Source organism: Lepisosteus oculatus, chromosome 28, assembly GCF_040954835.1.
Source record: "Lepisosteus oculatus isolate fLepOcu1 chromosome 28, fLepOcu1.hap2, whole genome shotgun sequence".
In the NCBI taxonomy this organism is placed as follows: Eukaryota; Metazoa; Chordata; class Actinopteri; order Semionotiformes; family Lepisosteidae; genus Lepisosteus; species Lepisosteus oculatus.
Genome location: NC_090723.1, coordinates 6,315,357 through 6,335,899, shown reverse-complemented (window position 1 = coordinate 6,335,899; position 20,543 = coordinate 6,315,357). Strand labels below are relative to the sequence as shown.

The 20,543-nt window shown below is 43.7% G+C and overlaps 2 protein-coding genes and 1 long non-coding RNA gene across 3 annotated transcripts; 2 read left to right on the top strand and 1 right to left on the bottom strand.

Annotated features, from left to right (window-relative positions):
* Positions 1-1,009: 1,009 nt before the first annotated feature.
* psmd3 (proteasome 26S subunit, non-ATPase 3) lies at positions 1,010-11,176 on the top strand. The gene is made up of 12 exons (XM_006638224.3): positions 1,010-1,349; positions 2,853-3,043; positions 3,904-4,041; positions 4,460-4,596; positions 5,360-5,550; positions 6,256-6,359; positions 6,724-6,838; positions 7,249-7,368; positions 8,035-8,138; positions 8,694-8,849; positions 9,540-9,590; positions 10,255-11,176. The coding sequence occupies exons 1-12, from the start codon at positions 1,190-1,192 to the stop codon at positions 10,330-10,332; spliced, it is 1,545 nt and encodes a 514-aa protein (XP_006638287.1). The 5' UTR covers positions 1,010-1,189; the 3' UTR covers positions 10,333-11,176.
* LOC138225463 (uncharacterized) lies at positions 9,597-18,126 on the bottom strand. The gene is made up of 3 exons (XR_011183899.1): positions 18,034-18,126; positions 12,022-12,146; positions 9,597-10,075 (listed from the first exon to the last, which is right to left on the bottom strand). It is a non-coding gene; the product is annotated as an uncharacterized lncRNA (long non-coding RNA).
* On the top strand, positions 14,202-18,724 carry LOC102689744 (granulocyte colony-stimulating factor-like). The gene is made up of 5 exons (XM_006638266.3): positions 14,202-14,272; positions 14,853-15,025; positions 17,464-17,565; positions 18,121-18,261; positions 18,522-18,724. Exons 1-5 carry the CDS (start codon positions 14,257-14,259, stop codon positions 18,714-18,716), a joined length of 627 nt encoding a protein of 208 aa, XP_006638329.3. The 5' UTR covers positions 14,202-14,256; the 3' UTR covers positions 18,717-18,724.
* The last annotated feature ends 1,819 nt before the right edge of the window (positions 18,725-20,543 follow it).

The following is a 20,543-nucleotide window of genomic DNA, read 5'->3' as shown; positions in this document are numbered from 1 at the left end:
ATTTTAAAGCTGCTACAGAAAACAAAAAGCAGATTGCATGGAAAAATGCCTTAGAACTGTAAAAAACGGAGCTTAACTACTTGTTAGCAGCTTTTTCAATGATCTGAGAAATGCAAAAGAGAGCACCCCGCTAGAGCATTTAAGTTGTGATTTATCATCCACTTAAGAGAGAATAAGGACGGACTTCCAATTGCTAGGATTTCAGCTGTCTAACAGGAAAGATTGCATAAGTGGTTCAGTGGAGGGAATATTAAAGGAGCAGCATGTTTTATAAATACGGTTCAATACCATGGGAATAGCGGCTATTACTACTGTCAGCTTTATCAAGCTTCGCTGGTGTTTCTGATTCATTAACGCAGTTTATAAAAAAGGGAGGAACTCACATAAAATTCATCTGAATCTGCACTCGTGTTCATGTCGATTTATCGTATACAGTCGGCGTTAAAGATGTTTGTCGAATGACTTGAAGAAAACAATCCAATTGATCTTGAGGTGTGGAGGTAATGGAGATCGATGGCCCAGTTGATCAGCATTAGAGAACAGCAAATGATCACTGTCTTTGATCAGAGCCCTGGCGGTCTGCGGATTTCCTTCCTAATCTCTGCTTTCCGTTTCTAAATTGAACTAACAACCTGATCGACTGCTCACGTTTTGCCAATGTCTTTATCAGTCAAGGAGCTAAGAATAACGGAGACACCCGCGGGATAAGGAAATCTTCAATTTCGAAATTTCCCGGGGATACAGATTTCCAAGGGAGCACTTAGTCATATTAGACTTAATACTGTAATGAATGGTGATATAAAATTCCCTGGCTTTTCTGACCATTAACCAAATAACCAATGCCTTTTCTTTTATTTCTTTTTCACTTTACTTAAAGACGTTCAGTGGCTTCATGGAACAGCCTAACAGTCGACCGTAATTATTGAATGCAATCAACATAATAGTTCATGATCTGAGGTTCTGTGTTCCTCACCTTTTGCCTGATGAAGAAGTAGCATGATCGGCTAGAGATGCCTGACTCCCAGAATCCCTAGCGCGTCGTCCATAGTTGCCAGTCATTCTGCTGGGGACAGGTAATTGTTAGCGAGTACTCCTGCAAAGTAGATAAGAAAATAAAGATAGTTACTGAAATAGCTTTACTTTCTTCAGTAACCGTTAGCCTAGTGGTTTGCGTTCGGAAGCAAAGAGGATGAAGGAAACCACGGCGAAGAGGCGGGAGAAACCCCGTGAGTCCAAGCCGGAGAAGCAGCCGGAGTCGGGCCCCGAGTCGCAGGATGTGGAGATGCCGGAGGAAGACGCGGCTGGCTCGGGGAAGCCGCACCGGGAGCTCGACACCCTCACCTTGGAAGGTACTGAAACGGGAGAGGGCAGGACTGCCCCCCCGTGCCTGTCGCGCCGATTGGAGTAAAAATGCTTTTAATGCCCAGTTCATCGGGTCTCGTCCGACAGGCCGTCATTTGTCAACAACAACAGCTGCCATGACTCTCAAAAAACACAAACAACCGCGTTTCTCCGCGCAAGACCGCACCTTCATATCGTCGTACATATTTTGTTCTTCATAATGATTAGCGTGCGTATGCAGCTCCTTCATTTCCGTGTCTATATTGGTGTTTTCGTGGTTGTTTCGATGGTTTATTTTTGTCTTGTACTTAAGATAATGCACCAATACTGCCAAGCGTTTTCTATTTTCTTTGGGACCATCGCTATGTAAGCGAGCTGACGTTTAAATTTGTTTCACAAGCGTATGCTAAAGTAAATAATCGTACAAGTGGCTTTTTAAATTATGCAATAGCTCATAGGTGCAGAAAAGATGGACTCAACGTTCTTCTCTACCACATTCATACAAAGTGGACGTTTTCTAGCTGACGTCGTTAGAAATCAAGAATGAATAGGGAAAGAAATTTCAGATGGGCTGCAATAAAGATAAAACTCCTGAGAGAATCAGGAGGCACACAAATGACAGTTCGGTAATGCTGGTGTTAATTCTTGTCGCTCAGTGGCGCGGAAGGTGCTGCGTCATCACGCTGGGACCGAAGAAGTTTCTCCTGGGGGTCTCGCTCCCTTGAGTTTGTAAAAATAATAGGTTCGTGGTGGATGTTTTTAATAATTGCTTATATTTATATGGTGCATTTTTGGACACTCCACTCAAAAAGCTATTTATAGGTAATGGGGATCCCCTCCACCACCACCAGTGTGTATCCCCTACCTGGCTGATGTGACAGCAGCCATAGTGCACCAGTACACACACCAGCTCTCAGTGGGGAGGAGAGCAGAGTGATGAAGGCAGTTCAGAGATGGGGATTATTAGGAGGCCATGATTGGTAAGGGCCAATGGGAAATTTGGCCAGGACGCTTGGGTTACATCCCTATACTTTTTGAGAAACGCCCTGCGATATTTAATGACCACAGAGAGTCAGGACCTCGGTTTTACATCTCATCTGAAGGACGGCGCCTTTTTACAGTATTATCTCCCCATCACTATACTGGGGCATTAGGACTCACAGACCGCAGGTTGAGCGCCCCCTGCTGGCCCCACTAACACCTCTTCCAGCAGCAACCTTAGTTTTTTCCCAGGAGGTCTCCCATCCAGGTACTGACCAGACTCAGCTGCTGAGCTCCAGTGGGCTGCCAGTTGTGAGTTGCAGGGTGTTATGGCCGCTGTTTAAACGGATCTTACAGCTGCAAATATGATTTCAGCCATGCGTGGTCGCAGCTTTGGGCCAGTGATGCTCGATGAGGGTCACACCTGCTAGAGGGGTGGGTGTTGTGCTTGCGCAGGCCCACCCCGAGGCTGATTCCCCCACCAGGAGATCTGCTGCGTGACCTTCTGACCCGCCTTGCTTTCTCCTCAGACATCAAGGAGCACGTGAAGCAGATCGAGAAGGCGGTGTCGGGGAAAGAGCCCCGCTTCGTGCTGCGCGCCCTCCGCGCCCTCCCCTCCACCAGCCGCCGGCTCAACCCCAACGTGCTGCACAAAGCCATCTCCGGCTTCTTCACCTCCAACGCCGCCGGCAGGGAGTTCCTGCTCAGCTACCTGGAGGAGGTGAGGACCCCTGCGGCGCTCCTGCCTGCGAGCGCAGTGCACCTGTCTTCCTCCGCCGCCAGCGGCAGCTGGCGCACAGCTGTCTTCACTTTTACAGAGGCTCGGCTCTTTCAGCTCTCGCCGACTGCTGTCCGTCCGACAGGCACACAAGCTTTTCCGTCTCCTCCTGCAGCTTCAGAAAGTTTCAACTGCGAGTGGCTGGAGATGTTGCATTGACATTGGCAGCGCAGTTCCCACCTACACGAAACACACACGGGGGTTTGGAAGCATAGTGATGGAGTCTGCTAGCAGGATCTGTATGTTACTCTGTACCGATATAGTGGTAGGAGCTGTGAACTCCTGCTGAATTCACATGCTACACTCTCACCTTCACGCTTGCTTTAGCACAGATGCTTCTCCCTCCCTGTACTGAACTCCCATCTTCTGTACTAAACTCCCTAATGGGGAATGTTTATACTAAACTCCTGATAAGAAAGGATGTCTTAAGTGCTTTCTGAGTCCTGGAGTTTCTTGAGAAAGCTACCTCAAAGATAGGAGGGGGAGGATATAGAGAAAAGTATATATAAGCTGTGTAGAGCCATATCCCCTTTGAGAAATAAAACAATAAGCCTGAAATGCATCGTTTTTTGTATACATACAGTAAACCTTGGCTTGACGAATGGACACTTCAGGCTCTTGGTTTCTTCAATATTCACTCCAGATTATCCAAAAACATTACAATTGTATCCATACATGAACACATACAAGATTCAAACGAGCCTACCTCCCACGTGGACGTTCTTATGCAAAGGCGTTTAGTTCAGTTGCTGTTATGGCTGTAGCTGGAAAAATGGGCTGATGAAATGTCTGACTCTCCTCAGCCTATGGACACGGAGGGCGATGTCCAGTTTCGACCACGAACAGGTAAGGCAGCTGCCACCCCATTGCTGCCTGAGGTAGAGGCCTACCTACAGCTCCTCCTAGTGGTCTATCTCACAAACAATAAGCGCTACACAGAGGTGAGTTGCATACAAAACATCGCTCTTCTGAATGATTGGGAATACAGATATTAGGTTTTGTTTAATTATGATCATACCATTTTGCTCTCAATCAGGCACTTTAATATGAATATAATTAGTTAAAAGACAAATACATAGTATTGCTCTGTTATTATAAGTGCTTTATTAAATGCGCTAGGATTTGACAGCTTACTGCAGTTCATTTTTCTGCCCATGATATGTAATATATAAAATGTGATAAGCTTCTGAATGTCTTTAGAAATAATGAATGTTAGCATACTTTTCAATTGTAACATAGTAATAGAGGTGTATATGGAAACTGGTGTAAACTCCCAGAATATCTGTTAGCTACAGGTACAGACATTGTAAATAAAGCTTCTTATACCTGGTGAATGACACTTGACCTGTGGTTTTGTAGGCTCAGAAAGTGTCCGATCACCTGCTCCAGAAGATCAGTTCTCAGAACCGCCGGGCTCTGGACCTTGTAGCAGCCAAATGTTACTACTACCACTCCCGTGTGTACGAGTTCCTCAACAAGCTGGACGCCGTGCGCAGGTGAGCCCGCTTCCTGTGGAGCGTCCAGCTCTTAAACACCGTATTATAGAGAAAGACAGACATACCAGCACTGCCTGAAGCACAACATGTTACTGCAGTTAACACGCATCACGGCTGTATTTTAAAAAGGTTAGCATTTCAATTAATATGGTCTTTTTCTTGTGTGCCCAATTGTGAGAGATGCATTGCAGTAATTCAGTCTATTTTACAGCAGTAAATCAGCTTCCTCATGTTAAATTCTTTTACGACGTACCTTTCATCAGAACATACTTACCTAGATTTAAAAGTACGGCTGTTACTTTGCAGAAAGGCACATTAATTCATTTGAAGCATTGTCAAAGAAACCTGTGCCTGTTAACCCATGTGCTGCGGAACAGACTGACGCCACTAGACACCGGGGCCTTTGAAACGTCTCAAGGCCTCGAGTTCCAATTCAGTTTCTGCGTGCCACATCACGGCGATAAGTTCGCTGAAATTAGACCCAAGTGTTATAAAATCAAAGTCCGAGCAGCTGCACGTATGTCAACTTAAAATCTTCTAGAGAATAAAGCAGCACCAAGGATGGATGTTTCATTTAACCGCAAATTCCATCCAAGCGGATGCCCCTGTGAAACATGCCCTGCCTAGAGATTAGGTTTGATCACTAGCAGATCTTGACTTCTGATTACACTCTGTTATTCCATGCCTTCTGCTACCCACTTCCCAACACCAATTCCTTTTTTTTTTTCTTCTGACGTTATTTTCTCGTCTTGCCCCCTCGAAGCTTCTTGCACGCTCGTCTCCGGACGGCCACGCTGCGCCACGATGCCGACGGCCAGGCTACCTTGCTAAACCTACTGCTCCGGAACTACCTGCAGTACAACCTGTACGACCAGGCAGAGAAGCTGGTGTCCAAGTCCGTCTTCCCAGAGCAGGCCAACAACAACGAGTGGGCGCGCTACCTCTACTACACAGGTCAGAGCTCCTTCCCACTCCTCATCTGACACGGCCAAGCACGGCCAGTGTTTTCGAAAAGATTTTAGTATTGTTCTTGAGAAAAATTTCTCATTCTACAAAATTGATCAATCATTTAATTTAAGCCAGATTGTGGAGAGTCGCAGTCAGCATGGCATCGTTTGGAGAGGTTCTAATCTTCTCACTTGAAATAAGTTTCAAATTTAAAAATGAGAGGAGAGGACTTATTTTTGGATGTATACTTAAAATGCACTGGACTTTAAATGCAGAACAGAGGAAATTTGTGCAAGATATTCAGGAACACTGGAGTCTGACCCTCAATAACAGAGCAAGACAAATATTGGTTTTTAATTTTATTTTTAGCCAGCTGTTTCTTATGCACCTGGTGGTACTAAAGTCCTGAATGTGAATGAATCAAACTCCATTGTAGTAATAAACCTGAAATTGGGGAGGTCAGTAAAACGATTTTTTTACTGTCCATCTATAGAGTACTCATATATAGCACAAGGTGCATTGGCTTGTGCAGAGGACCTTGATCGAGGGTGCCACAGTGGTGCCCCACATGAGATCCAAGCCCACAGCCTCCCATTTGCAAGTCCAGAGCACTAAATACTGTAACATACTGCTGTCCCTGGTGCTTGTCTGCCTGTGGCCAGTAGTGTACAGATGCTCAGTTCAAGTTATCAACTACCCTCTCTTGCCCAGGCCGCATCAAGGCCATCCAGCTGGAGTACTCGGAGGCCAGGAGGACTCTCACCAACGCCCTGAGGAAGGCCCCCCAGCACACTGCCGTGGGCTTCAAACAGACCGTGAGTTTGCAGGCAGCACGCAGAAAAGTCTGGAGTGCCAACGCAGTGTCCGATCTCTGTAGTGTAAAACCTAAGTAGACTTCTTAATTGGCTTGGCAAAAAATTGTAGACTGAATAAATCCCAGCATTTACTCCTTTTATCTGGATGTTGGGTGATTAACTTCTGCTTCAGGAAGAAGCTGTGCAGTCTTCAATGATCCTAGTTCTTAGGTTCATTTCATCTTGTGTGCATGGACTGCCAGTAACTTGGGGATGTTTTGAGCAAAGCATTCCTAAAAAACACTTGGAGGTTTCTTAACGATTGTTTTTAGTTCCTAAAACAAAGTGAGAAAAGGGAAATCGGGTCAATGTGATCCCTCTTCAGGTGCACAAGCTGCTGATCGTGGTGGAGCTGCTGCTGGGAGAGATCCCAGACCGACTGCAGTTCAGGCAGCCCTCTCTCAAGAGATCCCTCATGCCTTACTTCTTACTGACTCAAGGTAAGCAGAAGGCTGGCTTGAGCACTGCTGTGCGCCGTGTAAATCTGAACAGTTACAATCAGGAGGAGCTCATTGGGCCCATCCAGCCTGTTGAGTTACAAGTCACTGATTGATATGAGGATCCCACCCAGCCGTTTCATGAAAGAAGACAGACTTTTCACAACCAATTGGGTAACAACATGAACGACTGTTCTTCGTTTTAAACACTGACTTCAATAATTTTTGGTCCGTCCTGAAGCGTCAAATAATTCCTAACATTTTTGTCGGATACACATAGTATACTTGCTGCCTTTTCCATGTTGCTTTTCGGCCTGTTCTGATTGGTGCAGCCTCTAATATAATTCTTGTTTAAATCATCCCCTCATTTCGACTGCTTTTGACCTGTTCCAATGCCTTTGCTGTTGGTGTAGCTGTGCGAACCGGAAACCTGGCCAAGTTCAACCAGGTTCTGGAGCAGTTTGGGGAGAAATTCCAGGCAGACGGGACTTACACACTGATCATCCGCCTTCGACACAATGTCATCAAGACAGGTGAGCACAGGGGGACTGTACTTTCACACAGGTACCCTAACTAGGTGCCCCGCTTTGATAAGTGTTCATCACAATAGCTGTTCATCAACCCGCTGTTTTGTTAAAGAGCTCAATACACAACTGTCTGTCCACACCAAGACAATTTCTAGTTGTGACCCTCTTTATGGATACACTTGCTTAGCCTGACAGGAATTTGTCCATAAGTATTTGAAAATCTTGAAATATTCAGTCATTCTGAAGGAAACAAGTTCCTGTGTGCCTTTTTGTTTTCCAGACAAAAGAATGGAATGAATCAAACTAAAACACGTTTTGTACTGAATACATGGATATTTTAAATTTAGGGTTAAGTCACTGTTGACTGGTATTCTATTTCTAATTTTAGACTGAACTTTTTCATATTGTTTTATCGTGCGGCAGTGATCTGCCCATGAGGGCAGATCGTCATCGGAAATTAGGATTTTTATCAGAGCTGATTCATGCAGATAAATGAATCTTCTGCGAGTTTTTTTTTTTTTTTTTAGATTTAAAGGCCATCATTATCTTCTGCACTGTAATGTCTTCACTAGAAGAAGCAGCAGTGTGTGGGTACGCACAGTCAGGGCTGCGTGTGTTGTCTCTTGAGGGTCGTTCAACCCAACCCCTCTCCCTGCTCTGTCTTCTGCCCAGGAGTCCGGATGATCAGCCTGTCGTACTCGCGGATCTCGCTGTCTGACATTGCTCAGAAGCTGCAGCTGGACAGTCCTGAAGACGCTGAATTCATTGTGGCAAAGGTACGAGACCGTGTGAGGCTGCAGTTCGGTTACTGGTAGCAGGCATGAGTAGTACCGATCACTGCTGTATGTCGATTTAAAGTTTTACGCCACTTTATTCTCCAACGCTAGGGTTTGCACAGAGTTTTTGGGATGATGTATATTCTTTGATTTTAATATTTAAATATAGGACATGTGCTTCAGTGTAATCTCCTAAGGTCTAAGGCCCCCCTAACCATGATGCCTTGATTTGGCCGATGCAGAGATAACTTAAACCACTTGTAGTACATTTTATCACTCAAGATACAAGTTGATATGCATGTTACATCTGCAGTGGGTTAAATCTATTTTTGACTTGTAATTAGTTGAATTAATGAAGGATTGAGAGTTTGCGGTGAATGAGAAGCAGTGTGGATTGATTATAGCCTATCCCGGGATTGAACTGTTATCTTCCAAAGCTTCGGGCGACTTGAACCAATTTATAATCCGGAGAGCAGTTTATTTCCGGAATGCCGAGAAAGGAAATATAAGCAGGTGACTGACCTTGTGTTTTCATTATCCCAATGTGGCTCCCAGGCCATCCGAGACGGGGTGATCGAGGCCAGTATTAATCACGACAAGGGGTACGTCCAGTCCAAGGAGACCATTGACATCTACGGCACCAGGGAACCCCAGCTAGCCTTCCATCAGAGAATCTCCTTTTGTCTGGATATCCACAACATGTCCGTCAAGGTAGATAACCTGCTGTCTCGCGTGTACCCTTCATTACAGCAGTACAAAACAATAGAGGGTCACTTTGCCACCCCCACAACAGCCTCTAAGACCTCTGCCAGTGAACAACAAAAACCCTCACCATTTTAAACCTCCATCCATTTTCTAACTGGTCCATCCAATTTAGGGTTATGGGAGAGCAGGAACCCATCCCAGTGCAAGGCCTTGGGACAGGACGCCAGTCCATTACAGGACAACACACATGCAGATATGCATGCCAGGGCCAGGTTTCTCAAAAAACAGTTAACGGTACCAGTCTGTCTTTGGACTGGGGGAGGAGACAGATGCGATCATGGGGAGAACATAAAAAAAGTCCACCCAGCACCCCAAATCTGGAGTTGAACCCAGGGCTCAGTGCTGCAAGGCTGCTAAGCACTGTCTCACTGTGCTGCTTCACACATTCAGCAAATCACAGGGCTTTTCAGCCATCACTGATATTGGTATGCATCTTAGGCCATGTATGGTGGTAATATGAGGTGGAGTCTGAAGAAGGTCAAAGTGCCTTGCCACATGGTTGAACTTAATATGGTGCAACAGTACAAAGATCAGAATGTTCTGTGTATTTGTTTTCACTGTCATGCAATACCAGGTCTAGCCAGCAGATGGCGTTGCTTGACCGCATTCAAACTTGGTCCTTTTTTTGTCTTGCAGGCAATGAGGTTTCCACCCAAATCATACAACAAGGATTTGGAATCTGCAGAGGTGATGTCAGATTTTACTGTGATTTAATGCTATCCTTTGAAAGGCAGCAAATGTAATGGCTTAATTAAATATTTTAACAGTATTGTATGGGATATATGTGCTAAAAATGCCTGAACAATATTTGGTTAGTACATATGCATTGAACAGCTATATCTCAGTGACTTTAAGGAACCAACTTACAACTACATCAGGTGTTGTTTCTTTGAAGAGACCTAGAAAACCTTCTAGCAGCAGGCGTCTTCGTCTCTGAAATAGGGAGAAGTTATGCGACTCATGTTCCTTACACAGTTGCCAGAACCTCTTTGAGAACGAAGTGTCACTGAAGGATGAGAGATCGCTGTTGTCCAGCCTCAGCTGCTTGCATAACAAGCTGTACCTTGAAATTGCTTCCCACGGGGGAGTGATCCACTGCAGGTCCCCACAAGAGGGCAGCAGTGTCTAAAACAGCAATGTTTGTGCAATGTCACTTTTCTGGCCTTAAGGATCTGCAATTAAAATAAAAGGTTTAATTTCAGACAGTTCCTGATCCATCTGTTAAGGGTTGCCTTTCCAGGATCATTAAATTATTGGATTTTCATTTGTTGTTTTTAACCGTTATACAGTACTATTGTTTTTTTTGTCACACGAAGGAACAGATTTCTCATGGGGGAATTGTTTTTTGCAGGAGCGTCGCGAAAGGGAGCAGCAGGATCTGGAATTTGCCAAGGAGATGGCTGAAGATGATGACGATAGCTTCCCCTAGATGTCTTTTTGTTTGTTGTTTTTATCTCATACCTGGTTGTCTTTCTGGTCACATCTTCTTGGCGTCTGCTAATACAGTTCAATTATCCTATTACACCCTAGAATGGCTGTCTCTCTTTTTTTTTTTAAGACTTCTGAAAAGGCTGTGGGCTATATTATTGTTTGGTATAAATGAAATATCAAATGGAAAAGTAAACAAACCCTACATTGTTTTAAAAGTGAGAAACAGAAATTGTCAGGCTTTTGATTGATACGAAAAGTGAGATATTCTAAGATCCTGAAGGTACAGTTATTACTTCAGCTTATTTACAACCTTATCTGACAACCATCAAAAGACATTAATAATGCAGTGTTTAGAAAGAGGAAGAGCATCATCAATATAACCACAGTGTATTTGGCAAAAATCAAATCCTAGTGCCCAGGGTGATACTAGAGAAAGTAGACTTCTCCTTGCAGTCCATGACAGACTGGGAAACCTACCAGTCCCTGGGTTCTTTCTTTCAGAATTGGTTTCTGCTTTTCTTTTAGTCACAAGAGTATGACCTCTCCCCAGACAAACCACAAAAGAATTTTGTTTGGTTTTGTTCCGTCTTTCCCCAGCCCCCTGTCTGCCCCTTGCTACAGTTTTAAACTCTAGCTTCCCCAGAAGCACCTTGTGCCATCTGACTCGCGGCAGGCAAGTGGGCTCGTCTTGTGAGATCTGAAGGACGAAGAAGTGTCTTTATTTCACTATCATCACCGCTGTGCAATCGTGCCCATGGGTCTAACCATCTAGCCAGCCTCAATCAGAGGAATGGGCATTTGTGTAACAGAAGCAATTAAAAACCTTTTTTATATATACACTACACACAGTGTTTGTTTTATTTACAGTATACCAGGGTGGAGTTTTATTATTTTTGGTGTGCTTGTTTGATATTTGCTCTGATATAGGAATAAAAAGATGGCTAACTGCCTAGTTATAATTTTAGTGTTCATGTCATGGGGGAACACTTAATTTGTTTTTCTCATATGCAGAACAGGACTGTAAGCCTTTAGGGCCTTTACAAATATCCACTGAATATAAGGTTGACGTTAGAAATATTTATTGCAAGTCAAAATGTATAAAAGGAAAGAGCAATATTACTCAACTGTTTGCAGTTTACTGTTCTCATATCTAGAACAAGACTAAACCTCATGGCCTTTGTATACAGTAGAGGTAAGATTGACGTCAGAAATGTATTCCAATTCTGAATGGAAATAGTATGTAATATTACTCACAGCTGTTGGCATTGTCCCTGTATACCATCCTGCAAAAGTAATCTTTGTTTTCCCTAGGTAGAAACACACAGTCCTTTTGTGATCTACTGGTGTTTTAGCAATTATTCCTTTGTAATAACCGCTAATCCTGATGAGTATCACACTGTAGAAGAAGTACCCTTTTAAGTTTTGTGAATATGTAGGAAGGACCGTGTGCCAGTAAGTCAGATTTCACTGTTAAATGTGATGATTCTCCCAACACAGAAACGGCTCACATGCATCATTACTTGGGAAATATTGCAAGTAAAACTTCCCAAAAGCCATTGTAGCGGCGTTTTATCAGGTTCTCAATGTGGCTGTGGTACTTTTGACACACGATAGCATTGAAGATTACATAACAGCCAAGGTGCTGAGTCTTTCCTGGCTTCCTGTAGATCAAGAAAGAGAAAACTACCTTGCTCTTCCTTGGGGCTCTGCAGGCGCTGGCTACAGGCAGCTTTGTCAGTTGTATGGATTCCACTGGCTGCAGCATTTCCTCCTCGTTGTGAAGAAATGGGAGTGCCCCCCTAGCGTCACCTGCTTGAAAAACACAATAGACGTTTTGTCAGACAAAGTTGAAAAGCAGTTTTGAAATTGTTTGCTTAGGATGCACAAAAGAACTTCTTAAGCAGAGGTTTCTTTTTCAGCTAGAACGCACTGAAAATGGACTTCATGAATCTTTAAATGTTCACCTAATATAATTACACCTGGCAATTGCTTTTACAGTATTTTCGTCTAGCTGTGTCAAAGTGGCTGGCAAAACATGCTTGTTTTGTATTTAAAGGGTCGAATAACATTGGTTTACTTCTTTCTCAATAATGAGCTAACTGGAACATGCCCCCAGTAAGAGTATGCTTCCCCCAACTCAACATGGATTTGAAGGTTAAAACAAGGGGCATAATTCTAATTCATTCACACAAATGGAACCTTAAAACACATACAGATTTGTAAATACAGCTTGTAGTTCATCATTTTTTAAAAGCAAAACAAAAGATTCATTTTCTATCATTGCTAAATCATTTGCCTACTAGTTTTTGTATGGGTTTGTGCTTGATAAATAAAAGCTGATGCTATTTGTGATTTGTTTTCTCATTTTAATGATTGTCTAGTGAGAATGTTACAGCATTTTATTTTATTCACACATTGCCTTTTGGATTATTGCTGTTATATTATCTCAGATTGCAGTATGCTAAGGAGATCTCAAGTGTCTCCGATTATGTGAACCTGGAATCTATGCTATTGGCAAACACAGAGAAATGATGTCATGAGCTTTGAGGATTTGCCTAACTGCAGGTAATGAATTGGCCCGCCTCATGCGGAAAGATGGGAAAACCTGAAGCAGTTATGGTGTGGCAATGTAAATTAGGAACAGCTTAGATGGACACAAACTGAAAGCAGAAGGGACAAAGGTTGAAAGATCTCAGGGGACCAGCCTCTGTCTTCCCCTGTCTGTGCAATGCAGTGAGAAACCTAACCAGGACCTAGATTGCAGAAACTGGTGGAAATTTTACCACACTGGAAACCGTTAATTACAGCACTCTTCAAGTCCAGAATAGAGAGACCTCAAACTGCACTCAAATCAAAAGGTTTTCATTAAATCTCTTAACTTGCTCAATTGATCATCAATTTAATACTCAGAAACCTTGTTTTCAACACTCTTAATCTAGAAGTAATTATAAAACCATAAAAATGACAAAAACCTTAGAGATAATATCATATCATGTTCCGTCATGATCATGGTAACACCAATTTAATATTCTTAACATTGTAAAAACACATGATTTTGGGTTCTATTTTTCTTGAAGAACAATAGGAGCAAATATTACTAACGGACCCAAATGTGTATTTCAAAACCATCTGAAACTATCTGTAACACGTTTCCCTGTAGAATATAGTTTATTCTTCTTATTTTTTAGATTGGTTGACACCCTCTTACCCAGTAGACTTCCAAGAGACACGATAAGAAAGTATAATGCATCTCTCTCACACACAGAAAGTAAATATTTTGCGGTGTTAGAAAGGTACAGTGGCTTACGGTCCGTAGAACAGAGAAGATAGAAATACTATGCTGTATGTCATCTGTACACCTCCCTGCGGTACACAAGGCAAACCAGTGTGAGAGGTGACCGTAGAAGCAAGGGAGAGGAACTGAGATGGGACTGAGCGCATGAGCTGTTGGGGGGGAAGGACAGCAATTCAATGTACCCGTCTGCACACGCAGGGCAACACCTGACAACAGCTGTCCAGGTACAACGCAAACGCCAGTGCAAGATGAATGGTTGTGTCCAGAAAATAGTCACATATGCTTAATTCTCAATATTCAACCATTTTTGAGTTGACAAACTACCGTTTATAGATATGCTGTATGAGCACATATATGCTGAGTATTACACAGTGCGTAACAATGATCGATTTCAACGTTATATGACTTCATTCGCATTTGAAAAGATTGGCGGTTAAGTACTACAGTTTACAATGATACTATGTTTCCTACAGTATGTCAGAGTCTTGTGAAATTTGGGGATTTCAACATTCCATCATTGATTGTATTTATATTCCAGGGTCTCCTACTGTATTTTCAGTTCTCAGTTAGTGCTCTGACTAACCTGTTCAGTGGATCTAAAAATCTGACACTACAAACCCACATAGAATGAATTCTTTATACAGTAAGTAAGCTTATGTGTTTTCCTAAATTCTTACTTAATTCAAAGCTAAATTATTCGCTTTTCATTCAAAGTTAAATTACTCTTAGCAATTTGCACTGGGATACTGTTTCTTATGGCAATGAAATAATTGCAAATTAACTTTTTTAGGACTGAAATGTTAAGCTAAAAGAACAACTCTCTTTGAAACAACATTTAAGCAAAGCAAAAGAAACAAAGCTACTCTGTGGATTCAGCAAAAGCCACCACAATCGAAAGAGAAATTCGGCACAGTAACAGTCTCCTCTCCGAGGCACTGCTAAGGAGTGATTCTGAAGAGCCAGCGGCCTCTTGGATATTCTGTTTTCTGTTTGTCGCTCTGCATGATGTAACAGTTCTATCACTGATTAGGTCTGTAGGAGGCACTGTTCATCAGCTTTGCTTTTGTTTGTGTTGTACAAGTACAACAGCGCTCTAGGAGTGAGCAGTGAAAGCTGAGAGCTAAAGATCATTTATGCTCCTCTCTGCAACTCACCCAGAGCTCTGCAGAGCTGCCTTTCTCTCCTGCGTGCAAGGACTATAACAAGTGTGTTTCCTCTAACAGCCCTGTCTATGCACTTCTGCCTGGCTCTGCTGGCCTGTGCCCACCCCCTGCCAGAGTATTCTGGAGAAATCGGACTTGTCATGGAAGATCCAGAATTCCAGAAAGTAGTCAGCCAGAGCTGGAGCTTGGTGAAGAAGATCCAGGATGACATTCCAGAGGTGACCAAGGCTCTGGTGAGTACTGTGGGACAAACCCCGATTTAAAAACAAATACATTCCATTCTTGGAGAAGTGCAATTTGGCTTTGCTGGATTTGAGATACATTCCTGACTCGGGGAAAGTGACGGATCTGGGTGTGTTAAACAGACTGAGCAATTAAAAATTTCACAGCTCGAAGACCAATTTTTCTGACTAGCTACACAACTTAAAAAGGGCAGGAATTTGGAAATTTAGTAAACGTCTTCTTCAAGTGAACTCTCCAGCAGTTTAACATGCTCTCTCAGATAAAAGTCTTTGTAGACAGTCTTCTTTAATCCTTCCAAAGGTTTCAACACAGAGGCTGTACCAGCTCTGTTGTCACTTCACGTTCTGTAGAATTACAGAGTATACTGCACATATGACTAAAAGAGTTTCGTAAAAGTTTCCTGCGTTATGCAACAAGATATTAGCTTGAAAGCTTCCTCAGCCAAGCTTAGTAATGACTCAGCACTCCAGGAAACCAGAGGAAATGTAGTTGTCATAAATAGAAATATAAGTATTTTTTAAATAGCAGAGCCAAAACTGAATGTGGGATTCTCACAAAGCACAGGACAGCAAGCACAGGGCAGCAAGCCATAGGATAGCATTCCCAAACACTCCTCTCCTGCAACATTGCTTTGCTTTTGCTCCGATAGCAAGGGCTGTAGGTCAGTGTGATAAGCATGCTTGTTTTCAGCCAGTCGATTTCGCATTTGGGCTTTTGCAGAACTAGCGTTTGAGGTTTTGGCAAAAGTTGGGAGTTGTGGTACTTGCAAAGTACATGTGGCATGTATGCTTATGCAAATTTGGAATGAAACCAGGTACCCAGTAGTGCTGTGCACCTCCCCACTCTGAGACACCAACAAAACATTAAAAACCAAAGTGCTTTTGAAATCTGTTCAGCTTGTGGATTACATATTGCGTGGGTACTTCATTCTGGAATGCTAGCAAACAAGAAACGAATGCACGAGAAGATAGAGACAGCACATGGACTGCAACTGTGTCAACATTTCTTTGCAATGGGCAGTCCAGCAATTCTTTGAACAATTCTGGAATAATGTTATCTACCTCCTGTTATACCACACAAGGTCCTACAAATGCTTATTGTTGGCCTTAAAGGAGCAAGTACTGAAAATACTACAGAGTTCTGGTTTTGACTCCAGCCATCTGCACCTGTCTGTGTGGAGTTTGCTTCAATTTCCCCCTTTCCTCCCGAAGACGTGCTGTCCACATACAGTATGATCGCCAAGCTGTCCAAGAGGAAAGAAGCCATGTGATCTCTTCCCCACCTTGCGCCCTGTGCCTCTGGCTTGTCAGACCCTCACAGGACAAGCAGCCTTCTGATAATAGTTTGAATTGCCGAGTCAACCGGATAGACTACAACGTCCATTTAAGACTGAGAGAAAGAGGTGTGTCTTTACACAAAGAGTTGGACCCAGCTGCTTCATGAAAGAAACAGACCTTGAGATCAGACACTTAACGGCAAACAAATACGCTGCAGAGTAGAGTATCAAGACCACTGTAATCCTTGCAAAGCATGGCCGACTCCAGAGAGAAAGCAAGATTGTTTTCATGATGCCAGGCCAAGCAAGATAAAAGCACGGAATAACGCCTGATGATGCTGTGCGGAACGAGTGAAAACGGAGCAAATCTGATGTTAGTTTTTCCAGAGTTGGCTGCAGCACCCCTTCTTCTTAATCCCTCCCTGGCAAGCCATGCTGCAGCACTGATGGAGTTTAAAGGGGTACAGGGGGAGTGCGTCCCCACCCTTTATCAGTGCCATAACAAATGAATAAATACAATTCCGTCTCCTGCTACAGACAACCCGATAATTACAGGCTGAAAAGCTGAACAGTCAGGCTGGTGTGTGCAGATTTGCAGGGCTCTCTGCAGATAAACATTCACTGCCTGCAGCCAAACAGAGGGAGCAGCCAGAGCATGTCACTCACCACCCCAGAGGGCTTCTAGAACCAGGACGTCCCTCTGTGAAGCAGGCTCCAATTTCAGACTCCAGCCTGTCTGCTTTGTCCCTAATAAACCTTGTCCATGCCTGGCTCACAGCAAAGAGGGTTAAAGTGCAATAAGCAGAGTGCAGGCACTATGAAAGCATGCTCAAGGACAGAAGCCCGAAGCAACACTTTTTCCTACAGGATGAACGTTTTACTAATGCTTTTCTTAAGCATAAAGAAACAAGATACAAACAATGACTTATGCCATGTGAGCATTTTCCCAATATTCAAGAAATGTCTGAACGCCAATCGATTCGTTACTAACCACCAAACGGCCGCATGGCCTCCTGGTGTTTGCAATCATTCTTATGCTCTGAGACACTGCAGTGTCTAAGTGAAACCCACTGGAAATCGACGCAAGAACGAGACTTTCCTCTCTCTGTTTGGAAATGTGAGCCTGATGGCATCTCTCTCTCTCTCGCACAGGCCCTGCCAGACTATAAGGACATAGACCTCCAGATGATGGCTGCCCAGCTGGGAATCCCCTCTGCCCCTGTCCTCAAGGCCCTGACTACAGAATTCACCCTGGTGAGTAGAGCACACCTGGCTCTCTCCCTGTACTGTAATGCAGGGGAGAGTGTGCGCAAGAGCTTCTTTTGCACTGGTCCAGGAGTGGATTGTTTAAGACAGGAAGGGGCAACTCCAGGATCAAAAAAGTGGCTGGGCTTTCCTGCCCCATACTTTACAAAAAAGCCACAGGTGTCCCAGAACACTCCTGCAGCAAGCTTAGTAGGCTGGTGATTTTTTGTCACGAGCCAAAGGCAGGTGTACCTTTAATTTCTGAGTCTGAACCTAAACTATCAAGATGCATTTAAATCTGCCCGTATGGTTGATGCTGTGGCAATAAGAGTTCTGCTAAATTGTGATAAAACAGTGACATTGCACAGAGCAGCACATTAAAGGCTGGCAAACACCACAAGCAAAACCTTGCAAAAGAAAAGGCATGAGCACGGCATTAGGCTGGCAGAACCGAGGAGAAACAGATTTGTTCCTTACCTTCTGAGCTCGTGCCTGCCCTCCTTGAAATCCGACTCCGGCTGCAATTTCCCCAAGTCCTTAGAGCTGTGACTGTTCCCCTGGCAGGAGACATCTCTCACCAGAATGACAGAGGGGCTCCAGATGTTCCAGCACCTCCTAACCATAGTCCGTGATCATTCGGTGGCTCCTGAGAAGCTGGACATCCTCCTGGCTGACATCAGGGACCTGATGACCCAGAATTACAAGGTGGGAGCTTTTCCGATGCACATGGTTAAGAACCTATAGAGGCCAGCAGGAATAAAACAGTCACCTCTGCTCCTGGGGGGCCACTTAGACATTGGAAAACGTAGACTTCATTCATTGAGTAACTGATTGCATTAGATATTAAATGTTGAGGTGTAAAATATGCCTGAAGGTGATGACCCTAGATCTGGAGGGTGAGTGACATCTGAATCCCTTATGAAAGGCTGAAGGTTTCATTGTGATTTTCTGGGGGGCTCCTGCAGGTGTCCCAGTTGGCCCAGCTGGAGATCAATGTGGTGCAGTACGTCGACTCGGGGCTGGCGGCCCGGCTGGCCGGGGAGTTCGAGAAGCGCGTGGCGGCGCACATCGTCCTGGCCAACCTGCGGGCCTTCGCCCAGGACGTGCACCGCAGCCTGCGGCACATGAGCGCCAAGAGCCGGCGGGCGGCGAGGACGTGAGCCAGAGATGGTAATCCTACACTGGACAAAAGAAAACCCAGCCTCTCTTAGCAAAAAAACATACTTTCTTGTCTCAAAACAGCCTAGAAAATATGTTTTACAGCACCTCTTTGTTGGGAAAAAAACCTCTGATGGTTTAAAAGCCAAATAGGATTCATTTAGTAATGCTAGATTGTGATCCATGTCACTGTTTCTCGGCCACAGACAGAAGAATAAGCCTGTAAGTCTCAAGAAGCACCTTTGTATTTTAGGAAGCATGAGATTTAGCTGTGTTTTTTCTACAAAAAAACAACATATACATTGATCAAAACAGGATTTTGTCTATTTACATTCTTCGGGCACATAATTCAAGCAATCCCAAAATAGCAATTTGAGCTGTGAGATACTTTTGGTCTCCTTGCTTTTAAAGAGATCACTGCAGCATTCAGGGTGCCTTATCACAGCTCTTCTGTTCTGGTCAGGTGTGGAGACAGTGACATGGCAGGTACTGAATCTTTCCTATCGCTAGGCTGGTGTGCACCCAATTGCACCCCATGCAATCGGATTTGTAGGGATCTCCTCCTTTGTAGGCTTAGGGAAATAATTTCTCAGGAGATATCAAAGGTTAATACCTTATTCTTTAAATAAATTCTGAAATTCTTATTTATTAAGGGGGAAAGGGGCTAGAAGGGCTAAAAGCAAAATGGTTTTGTTCTATTTGATAAATATTTGTATTCTGCAAAAGGTTGCCAAGGTTGACGGGGTTACTTTTCAAAAACATGGGGAATTGAAGAAAAAAACCATACTGGCCCCATGCGTAGTCAGGCCCTGACTCACCAACGTTGCGTGTCATGACCATGACTCGGCAGATCCTCCCTGATGCTCCGGGGTGAATCCTGGCGCACTGCTGACCATGACTCAGCGCTCCGGTGATGCCACAGGGAGGCAAGACTCCGGGCTTATTTTCTAATTAATTTATTTGACTTATTTACCTATTTATTTGATTATTTATTCACACAAGCAAAGATGATATTATTGTTTTTCTTCTATAAGCTAGATCATTCCCCCTCCTTCATACTCTTTGTATTTTGATGACATACTGTACATATTGACAAATAAAACATTTTTTAAAACACACACACACAGACATATATATATATACTTGCACTGATTTAAAAATACTGTACATATCTCTACAGGAATGATAAAAACTACTTGCAACACCAGCGAGTTGTACATTGGTTACAGTGCTGGGCACTGTGTACCAGTAACAGGCTGTGGAGAACGGACATGGCCCTGTGCTCCCAGCATGTCTGCGTTTCTTTACCTTGGCTGTTCTTAACGCTCTCCTGGAATTGCCAGCAGAGTGTAGGAGTCTCCAGCGCTGCCTGGATGGAGAGAGCATCTACTGGGCAGTGCCGGAGTTGATTAAGAGAACAGGCAAGGAGTGACTGCGGTAGCAAGCAATATCTCTGCATTCAGAGAGCAGAGAGGACAGAATCTGTCATGTTGTACATGATGATGTTCTAAAGAGTTCTGACAGACCCCAGCTGTCGCTCTGAGCTTGTGGTCTTTTTCGCCAGGAGGTGACATGCCATGAGCATTACGGATTGTAACTGTTGTTAAAAACAGAAGAAATTTGTGAAAGAAATGAACAACAGGATTCTGAAAATTAGCCGAACTGTTTGTTTTCAGTCACTGAGATGCTGATGAGGGTCCACTCTTTGTCATAAACAGAATCCTTCATGAGTTTGCTGGATTAGACTCTGCAATTTTGATATATTTATGGCTTTTATATATTTATTAATAACATCAGTTATAGCTCCAACGATGTGGCGAAGTTATTCT